Source organism: Rana temporaria, chromosome 4 (assembly GCF_905171775.1).
Source record: "Rana temporaria chromosome 4, aRanTem1.1, whole genome shotgun sequence".
NCBI lineage: Eukaryota > Metazoa > Chordata > Amphibia > Anura > Ranidae > Rana > Rana temporaria.
The window spans coordinates 226,254,721-226,270,323 of record NC_053492.1 but is presented as its reverse complement, the minus strand read 5'-3'; the positions used below and the strand labels follow the sequence as shown (position 1 = coordinate 226,270,323).

Genomic DNA, 15,603 nt, shown 5'->3' with positions numbered 1-15,603 from the left:
GAATTGTGCCCTATTAATGATGTCATTGGGAGGAATTGATCCCCATATTTAGTGTCTTTGGTAGAAACTGTGCCCCGTCATTGGGCCCCATTGTTGATGTCATTGGGTGGAATTGTGCCCCATCTTTGGTGTCATTGCGCCCAATTGTTGGTGTCATTATGAGTAACTGTGTATCATTGTTGGTGTCAGTGAATTAAATAGTTCCCCAAGGGCCGGATAAAAGCAAGAAAAGGGCCGCATCCGGCCCCCGGGCCGCAGTTTGGAGACCACTGTTCTAAACATTGACCGTGTGTACGTAAAAACGTCGATTTAAGCCCGCGCATGCTCAGAAGCAAGTTAGGAGACGGCAGCGCTCATTCATGTAAAACGACTGTTCAGAATGGAATCAGCACATTCGTTAAGGTGTTTTTCAGCTTATAGACAAGAAAATAAAGCGCTTCTTTAACCCCTGCTTTTAACTGCTACCCAGAAATGGACGTTTGTTGCGGCTGATCTTGTTACATAGTTATGACAAGCTTTTAATTAGTTTCTTTCTTGTTTGATAATGTTTATGTTTGTGTTCTGTTATTTAGTTGTATCTTCCATCTTAAACATTTTAAATATATATATTGGTCCACCTTTTTTTTTATTTTTGTCACCAATTTGATTAGTAATCTCTATTTTGTTTTTATTTAGGAGTGTGTGAAGTGTCTGCAACAACCTAATTTTTTCTTTAACTCACCCACAAGCATGTTTTTTTACCTTGTTAATGTTTGCATTATTTATTTTGTAATGGGTCTGCCCACTCAATACTGATCTCTCAAATCTACAATAAAGAAACATGTTGAAATTTGGCTGAAAAATTAACATTTATTTTAGTCTTCCTAAAAATTTCAAAAAAAAAAGGTGGCAACCCAAAAACACAACATAATAAAAACAAAGATGCCAAGGTAGGCAGCACTTTAGAGCATGCTTGATTTTTTCTGAAAACAAGGGTCCCCGAAGCCACAAATACAGCCTGTGAGTCCACATTAAAATTCCATCAGGGGCACCGTATTATTTCTTCGCCCTTTTCTTCCCAGCAGCCTTCCCTGCAGTCTTCCCTGCAGCCTTCCCTGTAGCCCGAGTCCTTGGGGGCTGGGTTCCTGGAGGAGATGAGGTGGCAGGAGCCAGAGCAGCCTCATGAGGTGGAGGAGCAGGAGCAGGTGCAGGAGCAGGAGCAGGAGCAGGAGCAGGAGGAGCAGCAAGGACAGGAGGAGCAATCCGCACAATGTGGGTGTCGTCATCGAGCTGCCCCAGGGATGCCATGATTATGGCTTGGAAGATGAGGAGTTCGCAGCGCACACGCTGGCTCTGCTCCAGATTGTACATCTTGGCTGCAATGAGCGCTGCGAACCCCTCAACTTCACTGGGTGGCTCTCGGATGGCTGCAGTAGCTTGGCGAAGCAGGCCCTGGGTCTCCTCCTCCATTTGTCGCATACTCCTGAGCCGTTTATTGGGATTGCGGAATGGAGGGATCCGGGAGATGGTATCCCGCCGGCGTGCCTCCTGGGTCCCACTGGGGCCTGCCACCTCCTGGCTCCCAGTGGGCTCTGCCACCTCCTGCCTTGCAGTTGGCCCTGGCTCCTCCTGGCTCCCTGTGGGCCCTGTCTCTTCCTGGCTCCCTGTGGGCCCTGGCTCTTCCTGGCTCCCTGTGGGCCCTGGCTCTTCCTGGCTTGGGTCTGCCTGTGTATCAAAAAAAGGAACATATGTTATTTGTGTTTGTCATTAATCACACACATTTTTACAATCATGAGTGATGCAAATTGAATGTCAATATATATTACACACAGGGTCGCCATCCCTAATTATGTGGCCCCTTAAACACCTTCAGACATGGTCCCCCTGGAATTATGTGGGTTGTTGCATGCCTAATTTAGTAAATAAGTGGCCTTTTCCCCAAAAATTATTTTATTCAATTTAGTGTCAACTAGATAGTACTCAAAAAGGGTGTCTTCCATCTGGGACCCCTTGCAGGTGTATTGCGTTACTCCCTCCTACTGGCCTATCTGAAAATGCCACCCACTCCTTCATAAACATTATTAATTTGCCCATTTTGACCCCATCATGTTTTCCCACTACTGACTATTGATCCTATCCCTAAACTTACGAGATTCACATAGAATTTAGAACAATAGTAACATACATTTACCATTATTACTATACTTGTCATATACTAACTAAATTCATACAAAAAACACATACCATTCTCCATGGCTCACAATTGGGGTCCTCCAGGAACTCTTCCTCTTCCTCCGAGCTTGCCTGCTCTTGTCTGCAGGGAACACTGGAGGATTGGCTGCTGGGAAGCTGGGAGCTACCTCTTGGGGGAAGGGTAGACATGGATGTCCTGGTCTCAATGTGGTCGTCCAGGAACTGCAGCTGACTATAGTACCACAGGGTTGGTTTGTATATGGAGTCAGCTGCAGCCCCAGACCTCATTGAGGCCAGGACTTGGACCCGTTGGGCCCTGTAGGTGCCCCTGATGGAATTGATTTTGCTTTTCACAGTGGCTGTTGTGGCGTTGGGGACCCTTGTTTTCAGAAAAACAAGCATGCTCTGTCTAGCTTTCTCCCTGGCATCTTTGTTTTTATTTATTGTGCTTTTGGTTTGCCACAGAACAGGATGTTCCTTCCATTTTTGTATGAATTCTGTCAGGAACTCCGCATCCTTGAAGGGATCCATTCTTTCTGCACATGAAACAGAAGCCAAAACATAATGTAATTAAAGCCACTAGCTTACTTCCCCTAACTAGCCCACAAACTCATTCCCTATTCACTATAATAAAGTCGGAATAAAAAACTTACGTCTCGTCGTTAGGAAAGATCGTGATTTACGCCTTCTTCCACAGACTATGCACGCCGTTTACAAACACGTCCCATCCCTTTTACACTACGCACGCGTGACGCTCCGCACGACACCCCGCCCCTGACGTTCGGTATCGTCCTTTCCACGCCCCTTCTCTGTCGTTTGGTGAGTGAGAAAAGATGGACAACATGGAGGTGTATTCTAGCTCAAGCCAGGAGGCAGGCCAGGCCCAACCACGCCGCAGATTCCGGTGCAGAGCCTCCAATATGAGTTTTCAGGAAATGGTGGAGATGGTCACCATATTGAGGAGGGAGGACTATGATGCCAAGCATGGCCCCTACATGCATCCCAATAAAGTAAAAGCCCAAATTATGGAGAAGGTCATCCGTAGGCTCCAGCGGAAGTTTGGGAAAACCAGGAGCAGAGAGCACCTGCGCAAAAGGTGGTCGGATTTAAAAAAAAGGGAACCCCACCAACTTTACAGAATTAATAGGGTGATTCGAAGAAGAAGTAAGTTTTTTCCATGTGTATTAATTATTTTGTTGTGTTCTTTGTGCCATTTATTTTTTCCAGGTTGACCATAAAATGAATATTATGAATGTGGACGCATGATGCAGTCGTCGTAGTCGTCGTTCATTCGCTGACTTTCAATAATCCAAGACCATATTAATGAGAAATGGCATCATGCCTAGTTTGCATGTGCAAAGGGGAGTTGAAGCACTGTATCTGAACAAAAATCGTAAATTTAGGAATTGTGGGCGAATGAACGACGACTCCTATGACCAATTAGTCGACACAAATATGAAAGTTGTGACATTTTTGGGGCTTAAAAAAAAGGTGTATTCAATTCTGGAATTGATGGAAATGTGTTTCAGCTTATTTTAGAAGAAACGTAAATACCTTGAGATTCACAAAAAGGAGCGTTTGCTACTCCTTTTTTTATTGAACATGTGTACTCAGTAGCACAATTGTTTGTCACAATCACAACCTATGTTGGGTCACACACAGGGGTGAGCAGATCCAGGGGAGACTTGGTTAGCTTACATATCTAAAATTAAAAATTTGGTTAACAGATTTGACATTACTTTGTGAATGGATTAAATACTGGTCTATTTTCTTGATAATTGTTTAAAAATCAACAATATTGACCTTTTGTTTATAATTTATTAATTTTTGGGTGTCATTTCAGGCCGCTCGTAATGTTTGAACCTCATGTTTTCCCTTTCTTCAATCTTGTAGGGCACAATGAAGCAGAAAGGCAGGAGGCACAAGCCAATCAAGCCACACCCCCGAGGGATGTAGAGGAAGAGGAACCTGCCTCAACATCCGGTAAAGTAACATCTACCACATTTTCTGTGAATATAGATATAGGCATACAATCTTTTAACACATGTTTTGGTTCCACATTTCAGGAGGAAATCGGGCTGGTCAGGGACTGGACACGTATAGTGCCCAGCTCCTCATCGGCGAGGTTCTCACCTGCAGGGCCCAAGTCGAGGACATACGTCTGGCCTGCCGTGAATTACGCCACAAAGCAAAGACGCTGGAACGGCAGCTTAAAAATTTTATTAATGTTTTGGGGAGGGTTTAATTGTTTGTGTATTTTCTTTTTTCCTTGAATTTGAAAAAAAAAAAAAAAAAAAAAAAATTGTTGTACTAATCAAAAAAAAGACAAAAAAAAATATAAAAAAATGATATTTTGTACTAATCAAAAAAGACAAAAAAATAAATAAAAAAATTATATTTTGTACTAATCAAAAAAGACCAAAAAAAAATTAAATAAATTATATTTTGTACTAATCAAAAAAGACAAAAAAAAAAAAAAATATATATTTTGTACTAATCAAAAAAGACCAAAAAAAAATAAAAAATTATTTGTTGTACTAATCAAAAAGAAAAAAGTAAGAAATAAATAACATTTTGGTCTCCAAACAATTTGTGTGTAGTTATTGGTATCAATGCAGACTCATTCAATTACTCAGGCATATTTGTAGAGTTATTAAGATTTAACACTCATGGGAATTTATGACATCCCAAACACATGGCTGGATGAGAACCTAGGAAAAAGAAACATTACCCCCCAAAACTTACAAATAACTAAAATCAAAAAAATAAACACTGTTTCATTAAACAAAAAGTAAATTTTATTCTTTAGTCAAGATCAGGCATTTCAATGGCCCCCCTCCCCATAAAATAGTCCACATATGATTGACGCACTGCACGTGCGGTTTGGGGGGCCAAGCCTCTATGGCTAGCCTGATGTCCCGGCTCCGGAGCCACAACATCAGCCTCATCAGGCAATACCGTCAGGTAAGTTTGTGAATTTCGTTTCAAAAAATTGTGCAAAATGCAACAAGATAGGATGATGTAATTCCACTTGTATTCCGCCAGGTTTATTGCTGTTAAAAACAATCTGAATCGGCTGGCCATGATTCCAAAGGCATTCTCTACCACACGTCTTGCTCTGGCCAGCCGATAATTAAAAACCCTCCTCTCATGGGTGAGGGTGCGTCCGGGAAATGGCCTCATGAGGTGGGGACCCAAACCAAAAGCCTCATCTGCTACAAACACGAAGGGCAGACCCTCTTCGTTCTCCTCCGCAGGTGGCAATCCTAGGTCCTCCAACCGAAGCCGTTGGGCGAACTCCGTCTCCGCAAAGACACCGCCGTCCGACATCCGGCCATTTTTCCCAACATCCACGTACAAGAACTCGTAATTTGCAGAGACCACCGCCATCAAAACAACGCTGTGGAACCCCTTGTAATTGAAGAAATGGGATCCACTATGGGGTGGGGGCACAATGCGGATGTGCTTGCCATCAATGGCTCCTCCGCAGTTCGGAAAGTTCCAACGCTGGGAGAAGTCCGCTGCCACAGTCTGCCATTCCTGTGGCGTGGTGGGGAACTGGATAGAAAGAAAATAAAAAATACATTAAAACAAAGATTTTGAACAGAATATAGCTAAAATTACAAGGGATCCCACCAACAATTCCACAAAAAAGGTTAGTATTAAAAAATAACATGTGAACACTTAAGCATATTAATCACCCCCCTCTGATGTTGAAAAAATATATTTAGGGGGAGTGGGGCTCAAGATGAGTTTCTCACATGAGAAACAACCCCCCAAAAAAAATCTAACTAAGAAAAATAATTATTAGTATGTAGTTCAAAAATCTAGGGGGGGGGTTTGGACAATGGAGGCCACAAATAAACGGGGATATAGGGACACACAAAATGCAGCACTACAATGGAGGCCACAAATAAACGGGGATATAGGGACTATGCTAGGTGGGTTTGGCCACAACATAGAATGATGGACAGGTTGGCTAAATTAAATAAACATGTAGGGCTTTACAAATTGTGTAGAACAGCATACATAGAGACAAAGTGAGCATTCTGAGCATATTAGAAAAGTTATTTTTTTTTTTTTTTTTGGGACATAGTTTGACCATTGAAAGAACACCACTTACCTTAACATAGTCCTCCTGAAGAACCTGAATGATGGCCGAACAGGTCTCCGGGATTATGAGGCCCAGAGCCTGGGGGGAGATGCCCGTCGAGAACTTCAAGTCCTGCAGACTTCTCCCTGTTGCAAGGTAGCGCAACGTAGCAACTAGCCTCTGCTCAGCAGTGATGGCTTCCCGCATAACGGTGTCCTGCCTGGTGATATATGGCGACACCAAAGCCAAAAGCTGCTGAAATACGGGGTCAGACATCCTAAGAAAATTCCTGAAATCATCAGGGTTATTTTCTCGGATCTCCCGCAGCAGAGGCATATGAGAGAACTGGTCCCTGCGTAGCAACCAGTTCTTGGTCCACAACCTCCTCCTCACCCTGTTCATGGACCGTCGCTGGGATGCAGCACACATCCTAACAACAAGCACAGCACGATCTCGGCGACGAGTTCGTACCCGCAACATGGCTAGAAAACGGTCGTCAAATCAGATCAGACTAAAAATTACGCCCTGAAGTAAAGAATGGCCTTTGAAGAACGACCTGCTAAACAGCACCGTGCACACAAAACGTAATGCCTAAACAAATACGTCCTTAGTACAAGCACTGTATCACAGATCCGACAACAAATAGACAAACTGTACGACAGAAAACGAAATTTAAAGCACAGTCACTGAAAATCACGAATCGTATCTCACCAAACTTTTACTAACACGCAGCAACACGATATCAGCAAAAGAGGCCGTCTTCCGCATGGAAACGACCCTTTATAGTGACGTCGTGCGTGATTGACGGAACTGCGCTGTGCTAGAGCGTTGTGAAAAAGCGATGGTGTGTATGCTACGTCGTTGTTCAAATTGAAGTTTGAAAAATGACGTTTTTTTAAAGCACATAAAGCGTCGCATTTTTCCATCGCAGAAAGCGATGGTGTGTACGCGGCATAAGACTTAAACAATAATGACATTCAATGACATTTTAGCACTTTTTACAGTCTATATATGAATATGAAAAAGTGTAGCGCTTATTTTTGTGAAAAAGTCAGTTAACAACTCATATCAAATGTTGCAAACATACATATATATGAAATCTAAATTTCAGTGACACCAAGTGACTGAGTGTGATCCGTGAAAAAGAAAAATTATATGTAACAAATAAATCAGAACGAAGCAGTCCTCTATTGTGACCACACACAAATAACAGTCCAAAAGTATAGAAAAAACTGCAATGTTGAATTAAAAGTCCCACAAGGATGTGACCCTCTCTGTGAAAGGATAGAGACACCACCACTGATGTAAGGAGGAGGCTTACCAGATGGTGTTGAGTGGTAAGGTGTATACCACCCAAGTCAAAACAGGCTTATATAATCACTCAGCAAGATGTATCCAGCTGGTCCTGAATCCGCATATCAGTCTGCACCGCAAATTCCAGTAAATAACAGGAAGTGTAAATACATGTAGTCTTGTTGGAGATTTGGAAGAACATCATAGGCATATCACAAAGTGCAAGAGCGATGTGTGTGAATGGGTCCACCCAATGTGTTTCAACTAAACAGTCATCATCTGTTTAGTTGACACCAGATGATGACTGTTTAGTTGAAACACTTTTTCATATTCACCGGTTTTTGCTTTGTCTCAGCTGTGTTGGCAGATAATTTTTGTGTTCATACACACACACACATATTAGGGCTGTGGAAATTAAAGATTAATTCCTCGATTAATCATTCATTTTTTTGATCTATCAAAATTGTTTTGATCGGTACTAGTGGGGCAACGGATCGTAAATGATTTGTGATCTGAACGGGTCACCATATGCGGATTGGCACACCACGTGATCCGCGGAGCTCCGCTGCTGTCTCGGCCATAGAAAAGCCCGTGCTTCGGCCTAGCTCCCGGAGCGGCGGCCATCTTGGTCCACCTGGCGGCGGCCAAGGAGAGCCTAGAGCTGCACGCTGACGTCATCACCCGGCCCTTAACTGCTCGTGTTTGGCCGGCTTCTCTGGTAAGACTAAGCAAGCGCTAATCTTCCTATACAGTGGGAGAGATGTGGACCATATTACAGTGGGGAGATGTCTGTGGATATTACAGCGCTTATATGATTTTTTTTAGCGAGGAAAGGGTATTGGAACCCATGGATAGAGAGTGCTGCACACCCCTGATATGTCTTGAGAAAAGAGAAAATTACCCCTAGGGGCTTTGTGCTGCAGCAAGTAATAGAAACGTACCAAAAAATATATAAAAGTATAAATTTATTTAAATATGTTGTACGGAAAAAGCCCCAAACAGTAGGGACTCAAGATATGAGCTTGGTAAAAAACATAAGTCGTACATGGCAAATAAAAACACAAGGTAGAACAAGTACAGACATGGCATAACAGTACTGTAAGTATACAAATACTATGGGCGAAAAACACCCCTACGCGTTTCGACCTTTTATAAGTAGCGGTCTTCTTCAGGGAGTATTAGTTAGACGCTGCCATAGGTTCTGTAAGAAAGAAAATACATACAAAGAGAGATACATATAGATAAGTGGGACATAATAAACAGAAGAACACAAAGAGGGCCCGCCACCCACAGCCATATAGGTAGATGGCAGGATGCGGGTAAACCTCCTACAAAAGTGGACTAGTGTAAAAAATCCCACTGCACCTGAATTCGGAGTCTTTTTCTACACTGACCCAGGGGAGCTCCTCTCCCCTTTTTCCACCCCTCTGGTACCCCCGGGGGAGTTTGATGGTGCGGCAGTGGTTCATCTGGTCCGGGTCTAAGCCTTCCATTGGACGTCTTGGGTGAGTGGCAGTGGGATTTTTTACACTAGTCCACTTTTGTAGGAGGTTTACCCGCATCCTGCCATCTACCTATATGGCTGTGGGTGGCGGGCCCTCTTTGTGTTCTTCTGTTTATTATGTCCCACTTATCTATATGTATCTCTCTTTGTATGTATTTTCTTTCTTACAGAACCTATGGCAGCGTCTAACTAATACTCCCTGAAGAAGACCGCTACTTATAAAAGGTCGAAACGCGTAGGGGTGTTTTTCGCCCATAGTATTTGTATACTTACAGTACTGTTATGCCATGTCTGTACTTGTTCTACCTTGTGTTTTTATTTGCCATGTACGACTTATGTTTTTTACCAAGCTCATATCTTGAGTCCCTACTGTTTGGGGCTTTTTCCGTACAACATATTTAAATAAATTTATACTTTTATATATTTTTTGGTACGTTTCTATTCCTTGCTGCAGCACAAAGCCCCTAGGGGTAATTTTCTCTTTTCTCATATGATTTTTTTTAGTTGTTGTGATGTGATTAGCACTGCACTGTTTTTTATTTACAAATACTCAGGAAACTAGGTGATTGTGAACTTTTATTGATTATAGGTGATGGGTTTCCTGTTTTAGGTAAATTGAGACTCTTATTCATGTGCTGTCCTGGAAGATGATTTGTGAAAATACAGTGGGGATCGAAAGTTTGGGCACCCCAGGTAAAAATTTGTATTAATGTGCATAAAGCAGCCAAGGAAAGATGGAAAAATCTCCAAAAGGCATCAAATTAAAGATTAGACATTCTTATAATATGTCAAAAAAAGTTAGATTTTATTTCCATCATTTACACATTTTTAAAATGACAGAAAACAAAAAAATGGTGTCTGCAAAAGTTTGGGCACCCTGCAGAGTTATTATCTTCTACTGCCCCCTTTGGCAAGTATCACAGCTTGTAAATGCTTTTTGTAGCCAGCCAAGAGTCTTTCAATTCTTGTTTGAGGTATCTTTGCCCATTCTTCCTTACAAAAGTCATCCAGTTCTTTGAGATTTCTGGGCTGTCTGTCACGCACTGCTCTTTTAAGGTCTATCCATAGATTTTCAATTATGTTGAGGTCAGGAGATTGTGAAGGCCATGGCAAAACCTTCAGTTTTGCCATGGCCTTCACCTGACGAGTCGCCCCAGTGTGAACCGGCTCTAACGCACATTCTTGCATACACATACTAGGGCCAATTTAGACAGGAGCCAATTAACCGACCAGTTTTTTCCACAATTCTCTTTTAAGTCGGTTATCCAGAAAAACATGCAGCCAATGAAATCTTAGTGAAGTCAGAACTCCTGATCTGCGTATATGTTCAAATGTTTAAGTCACTGGCTTAGCATGAGAGCTAGGCATTTTCAGATGGAAAGGGGGCAGTGGTAGATTATGTACAGTACCTCACAAAAGTGAGTACACCCCTCACATTTTTGTAAATATTTTATTATATCTTTTTATGTGACAACCCTAAAGAAATAACACTTTGCTACAATGTTGTGAGTGTACAGCTTGTATAACAGTGAACATTTGCTGTCCCCTTTAAAACAACTAAACACACAGCCATTAATGTCTAAACCGCTGACAACAAAAGTGAGTACACCCCTGGGTGAAAATGTCCAAATTTGGCCCAATTAGCCATTTTCCCTCCCCGGTGTCATATGACTCGTTAGTGTTACAAGGTCTCAGGTATGAATGTGGAGAAGGTGTGTTAAATTTGGTATTATCGCTCTCACTCTCTCATACTGGTCACTGGAAGTTCAACATGGCACCTCAGAGAATCAAGAACTCTCTGAGGATCTGAAAAAAAGAATTGTTGCTCTACATAAAGATGGCCTAGGCTATAAGAGGATTGCCAAGACCCTGAAACTGAGCTGCTGCCAAAACCATATAGCGGTTTAACAAGACAGGTTCCACTCGGAACAGACCTCGCCATGGTCGACCAAAGAAGTTCAGTGCACATGCTCAGCGTCATATGCAGTTGTCTTTGGAAAATAGATGTATGAGTGCTGCCAGCAATGCTGCAGAGGGTGGGAGGGTGGGGGTTCAGACTGTCAGTGCCCAGACCATACGCCACACACTGCATCAAATTGGTTTGCGTGGCTGTCGTCCCAGGAAGCCTCTTCTAATGATAAATGATAATGCACAAGAAAGCCCACAGTTTGCTGAAGACAAGCAGACTAAGAACATGGATTACTAGAACCATGTCCTGTGGTCTGATGAGACCAAAGTAATTGTATTTGGTTCAGATGGTGTCAAGTGTGTGTGGCGAAACCAGGTGAGGAGTACAAAAACAAGTGTGTCTTGCCTACAGTCAAGTATGGTGGTGGAAGTGTCATGGTCTGGAGCTGCATGAGTGCTGCGAACACTTGGGAGCTACAGTTCATTGAGGGCACCATGAATGCCAACATGTACTGGGATAAACTAAAGCAGAGTATAATCCCCTCACTTTGGAGACTGGGCCGCAGGGCAGTATTTGCCAGCATGATAATGACCCCAAACACACCTCCAAGATAACCACTGCCTTGCTAAAGAATCTGAGAGTAAAAGTGATGGACTAGCCAATCATGTCTCCAGACCTAAACCATATTGAGCATCATTGGGGCATCCTCAAACAGAAGGTGGAGGAGCGCAAGGTCTCTAACATTCACCAGCTCTGTGATGTTGTCATGGAGGAGTGGAAGAGGACTCCAGTGGCAACCTGTGAAGTTTGGGTGAACTCCATGCCCAAGAGGGTTAACAGGGGTCACTGCCGGCTGACGCGTTTCGAAGGAACACCTTCTTCTTCCTGTTAACTCCTCTGGTACCATCTGGAGTCTTTAGAACAATTGCTGTCATTTGGAGACCTCTTGTTATTGCTAGGATACCCCTATCCTTGAAGGCAGCATGGCCTGTGACACCATCCATCCCAAACCCTAGTTTACCTAATACCCACTTGTGCGCAGGTGTGTTGTCTTTCTGCTATCAAAAAATCAACATTATGCTGAGTGATAACAAGACCATAACATACTGTAATCCACTCTCAGTAGTAACATTAAAGGGGTTTTCCACCCATTTTTTAAGTTTATTAAAAGTCAGCAGCTACAAAAAGTGTAGCTGCTGGCTTTTAATAAACTGACACTTACCTGCTCCAGCGTTCCAGCGACGCGCCGGCCGGGGGTCCGCTCCTCTCCCCCCCTCCCCGGCCGGCGTCTTCATTGTCACTGTGGGCACCCGGCCGTGACAGCTTTCGGCTTCACGGCCGGGCACCCACTGCGCATGCGCGAGCGGCACTGCGCATGCGCGCGCGGCCAGGCGCTGCGCTGTTTGATTGGACAGGCGATCGCCTAGGACCTGTCACGTGTCCTAGGCGATCGCCTACAGAGAGGGGCTGCCAAAAGGCGATTAAGCTTAATCGCCTTTGCAGCCCCTCGGCGGAAGGAGGAAGTGGGACAGGAAGCCCCCTTCTTCTGAAGCCCCCACTCCCCCCCAAAAAAAATTACATGCCAAATGTGGCATGTAAGGGGGAGAGGAGTGGGTTAAGAGGAAGTTCCATTTTTGGGTGGAACTCCTCTTTAAGGGCTCATTTATTATTTTACGGTGCGTTTACGCACATTAGGTTATGTGCATTGCATTAAGGCAGCCAATACAAAAATGAATGGGCAGCCAGTACACCTCAACGTTCCTAAAACTGCATCTCACACTTTTTTTTTAAATGCAATGCACGGCAGCTGCATACTGTGCATTGTTTTAGTGAGTTGGGGTACCATTCAAAATGAATGGCACCGCAATGCAGTAACGCATGTCACATGCGTTACCACAACATGGAAATGTGAATCTGGCCTAAGGCTGTATTCATCAACGTGCATATCCGATGTGTTTTGGAAGTGTTTTACATACTGTACATTACTATTGAACACAACAAAACACATATTTTTCTGAAAACCACATCAAAAGTACAGCAAGCGGGACTATTTCAAAAGCACTGACAAAGCAAAAATATTGTGTAGATGTGAGCAGAGCATTGCTTTCAGGTCTGTCACCTCAACTATATAAAAAGAATAGCTTGAAAGTGTAGTTCAAAGTACAAACTAGTTTCTATAGTGCTTAAAATGTCATAATCTACCTAGCTGTTCTGTGATTGGCCTTGACCTAGAAAAAACAAACAAAAAAAAAAAACGCACTACACAATACAATTGCTTAAAATGTTAAAAGAACTTCTTCCCCCAAAAAATTAGATCTATGTAATAAACAGCTGCTTATGAAATAGACAAAGTAACATGTCAGGATCACCCATACGTCTCCAGATTGCCCGACGCTCTTGACAACAGAAAGCCTGACCTGCCACAGATTTAATTATCCACAGCGTTGGGCGAATTTGACAGATACAGGTGGTCCAGGGAGGTGTGCTGTCTGCCCATATTGTGTAGAAAATCATAGATACAGCAATCTGGTGAGCTGTGTTCATGCATCAATACCCCTGATCCTCCAACCCACCCTAACAATATTCACCTGGATAATGATCAGTGAGAAAAGTTGACGCAACTAAAGATCGTATAAGGTCCTGTAACGGGAGTCACTTTAGGGGCACAGGGTGAATGAGAACCCCACTATGGTCTGTGCTAGTCACATTTAATGTGGTATAGATATTGTATATATTGTATATATATTGTGTGTTGACTGATATGTACTATTAAGCTTGCTGTGGATAATGATCAGTAAAAAAAGTAAAACGAAAGATCGTATAAGGTCCTGTAACGGGAGTCACTTTAGGGGCACAGGGTGAATGAGAACCCCACTATGGTCTGTGCTAGTCACATTTAATGTGGTATAGATATTGTATATATTGTATATATATATTGTGTGTTGACTGATATGTACTATTAAGCTTGCTGTGGATAATGATCAGTAAAAAAGTAAAACTAAAGATCGTATAAGGTCCTGTAACGGGAGTCACTTTAGGGGCACAGGGTGAATGAGAACCCCACTATGGTCTGTGCTAGTCACATTTAATGTGGTATAGATATTGTATATATTGTATATATATTGTGTGTTGACTGATATGTACTATTAAGCTTGCTGTGGATAATGATCAGTAAAAAAGTAAAACTAAAGATCGTATAAGGTCCAAACAATCATAACAATTAATCACGTGATAAAAAAAAAGTATTAATAACAGGAAATGTTTCATCTTATCAGTGATACAGAAATGTAGCAAGCAATGTTTATTGGCTTATATCTAGGTGTACATTTATTATGTGCAATAAATCAACTAATAACTATCTAGGTGCACATGTATTATGCTCAATACATCAACTAATAACTATCTAGGTGTACATTTATTATGTGCGATAAATCAACTAATACCTGTAGTAGTAAAACCGTATCAATCAATGTTGTCATAAGTGACGGCGTTTCCACTGACATCAAAGAGCTGATTTTAGGCCAGGTGAGGCATTTTTATTGGATTTGGTAAGCCCGATGTTGCCATTGTTTGTGATGTTTATTGATCCAGCCATGTGCACTCTAAACACAAAGATGAAGTGATGGGTGATGGGGAATGAGCAGGCGGTAAATACAGACAGTTCTGATGAAAAGTATAATATCAATGATGTGGAATTAGTTATAAAATGATCTCCCCAATACATGTCTGTACTCAGATACTCTTGTGTGTAGCCTATGACTTACTCTGCTCTCTACCTACATAACTCCATGATAGAAAGCTCAGGCTTTTGTACTGTATATACACAGGCAGCGTACGCACATATGTATGAAAGTACATGTATACTATATACGCATGCTGTTACCTGGCTGCTGTCCATAACCTCTGATCCCAGCTCTTCGGCTCCGCTGTCCTCAAAGCCATCCTTGTCCGCTTCCTCATCCTCGTCCCCCTGCTCCTCGTCCCCCCCGGAGTCCGTCTCCCAGGTGGAGTCACAGTCCTCCACAGTGGTGGGTTCCTTGAAGCTGACCCCATTCAGGAGGTTCCCCATTGGCAGAGCAGTGCTAGTGTGGTGGCAGCCCAGGGACTGTCATGTCACAGTGCGGATGTAGCTGAGCCCCAGGCCACACACACACACACACACACACTGGCCTCCTGAGTGCTGTATGTGCTGAGCTGCCACAGATAGTAGAGGAGAGAGGTGATCCCCTCCTATATTAATCAGCCCCTGATAAGAGGAGGAGCAATAAAAGCCCTGACTGAGGATTACTCTGACAATCCTCCTCACTCATCTGTCTGGACTTTCCACACCACAGTGATGTGTCCTATTGTATCCGGGAACATTGGAACAAATGAGCATTGGGGAAAACATATTTTAGTTACACTTCACTGGTAGGCTATTATGTACCAGGCTGGGGGCAAGGGGGGGGCAGCTGCCCTGGGTGCAGTGTTTTCATTTGGGTTGGGGGGGGTTCCACAAAAATATACAGCACACGAGACATTCCATTTACTGTGCAGTATAGACAGCTGTTGGTGTTTGCACATCTGGAGGGACGCTGGGGATGTCGCTTTTTATATACAGCATGAGAGGCTTCATCTACTGTGAAGATTAAC

At 43.0% G+C, this 15,603-nt stretch overlaps 1 protein-coding gene across 1 annotated transcript in view; it reads right to left on the bottom strand.

Moving 5' to 3' along the window:
* The window catches only part of OGFRL1 (opioid growth factor receptor like 1), a 73,341-nt gene extending 58,036 nt beyond the window's left edge, over nucleotides 1–15,305 (bottom strand). Inside the window, exon 1 of the mRNA XM_040347754.1 lies at nucleotides 14,752–15,305. Within this exon, the coding sequence (XP_040203688.1) occupies nucleotides 14,752–15,040 (289 nt within the window). The 5' untranslated portion in view covers nucleotides 15,041–15,305. The remainder of the gene's footprint in view (nucleotides 1–14,751) is intronic.
* Nucleotides 15,306–15,603: the final 298 nt, after the last annotated feature.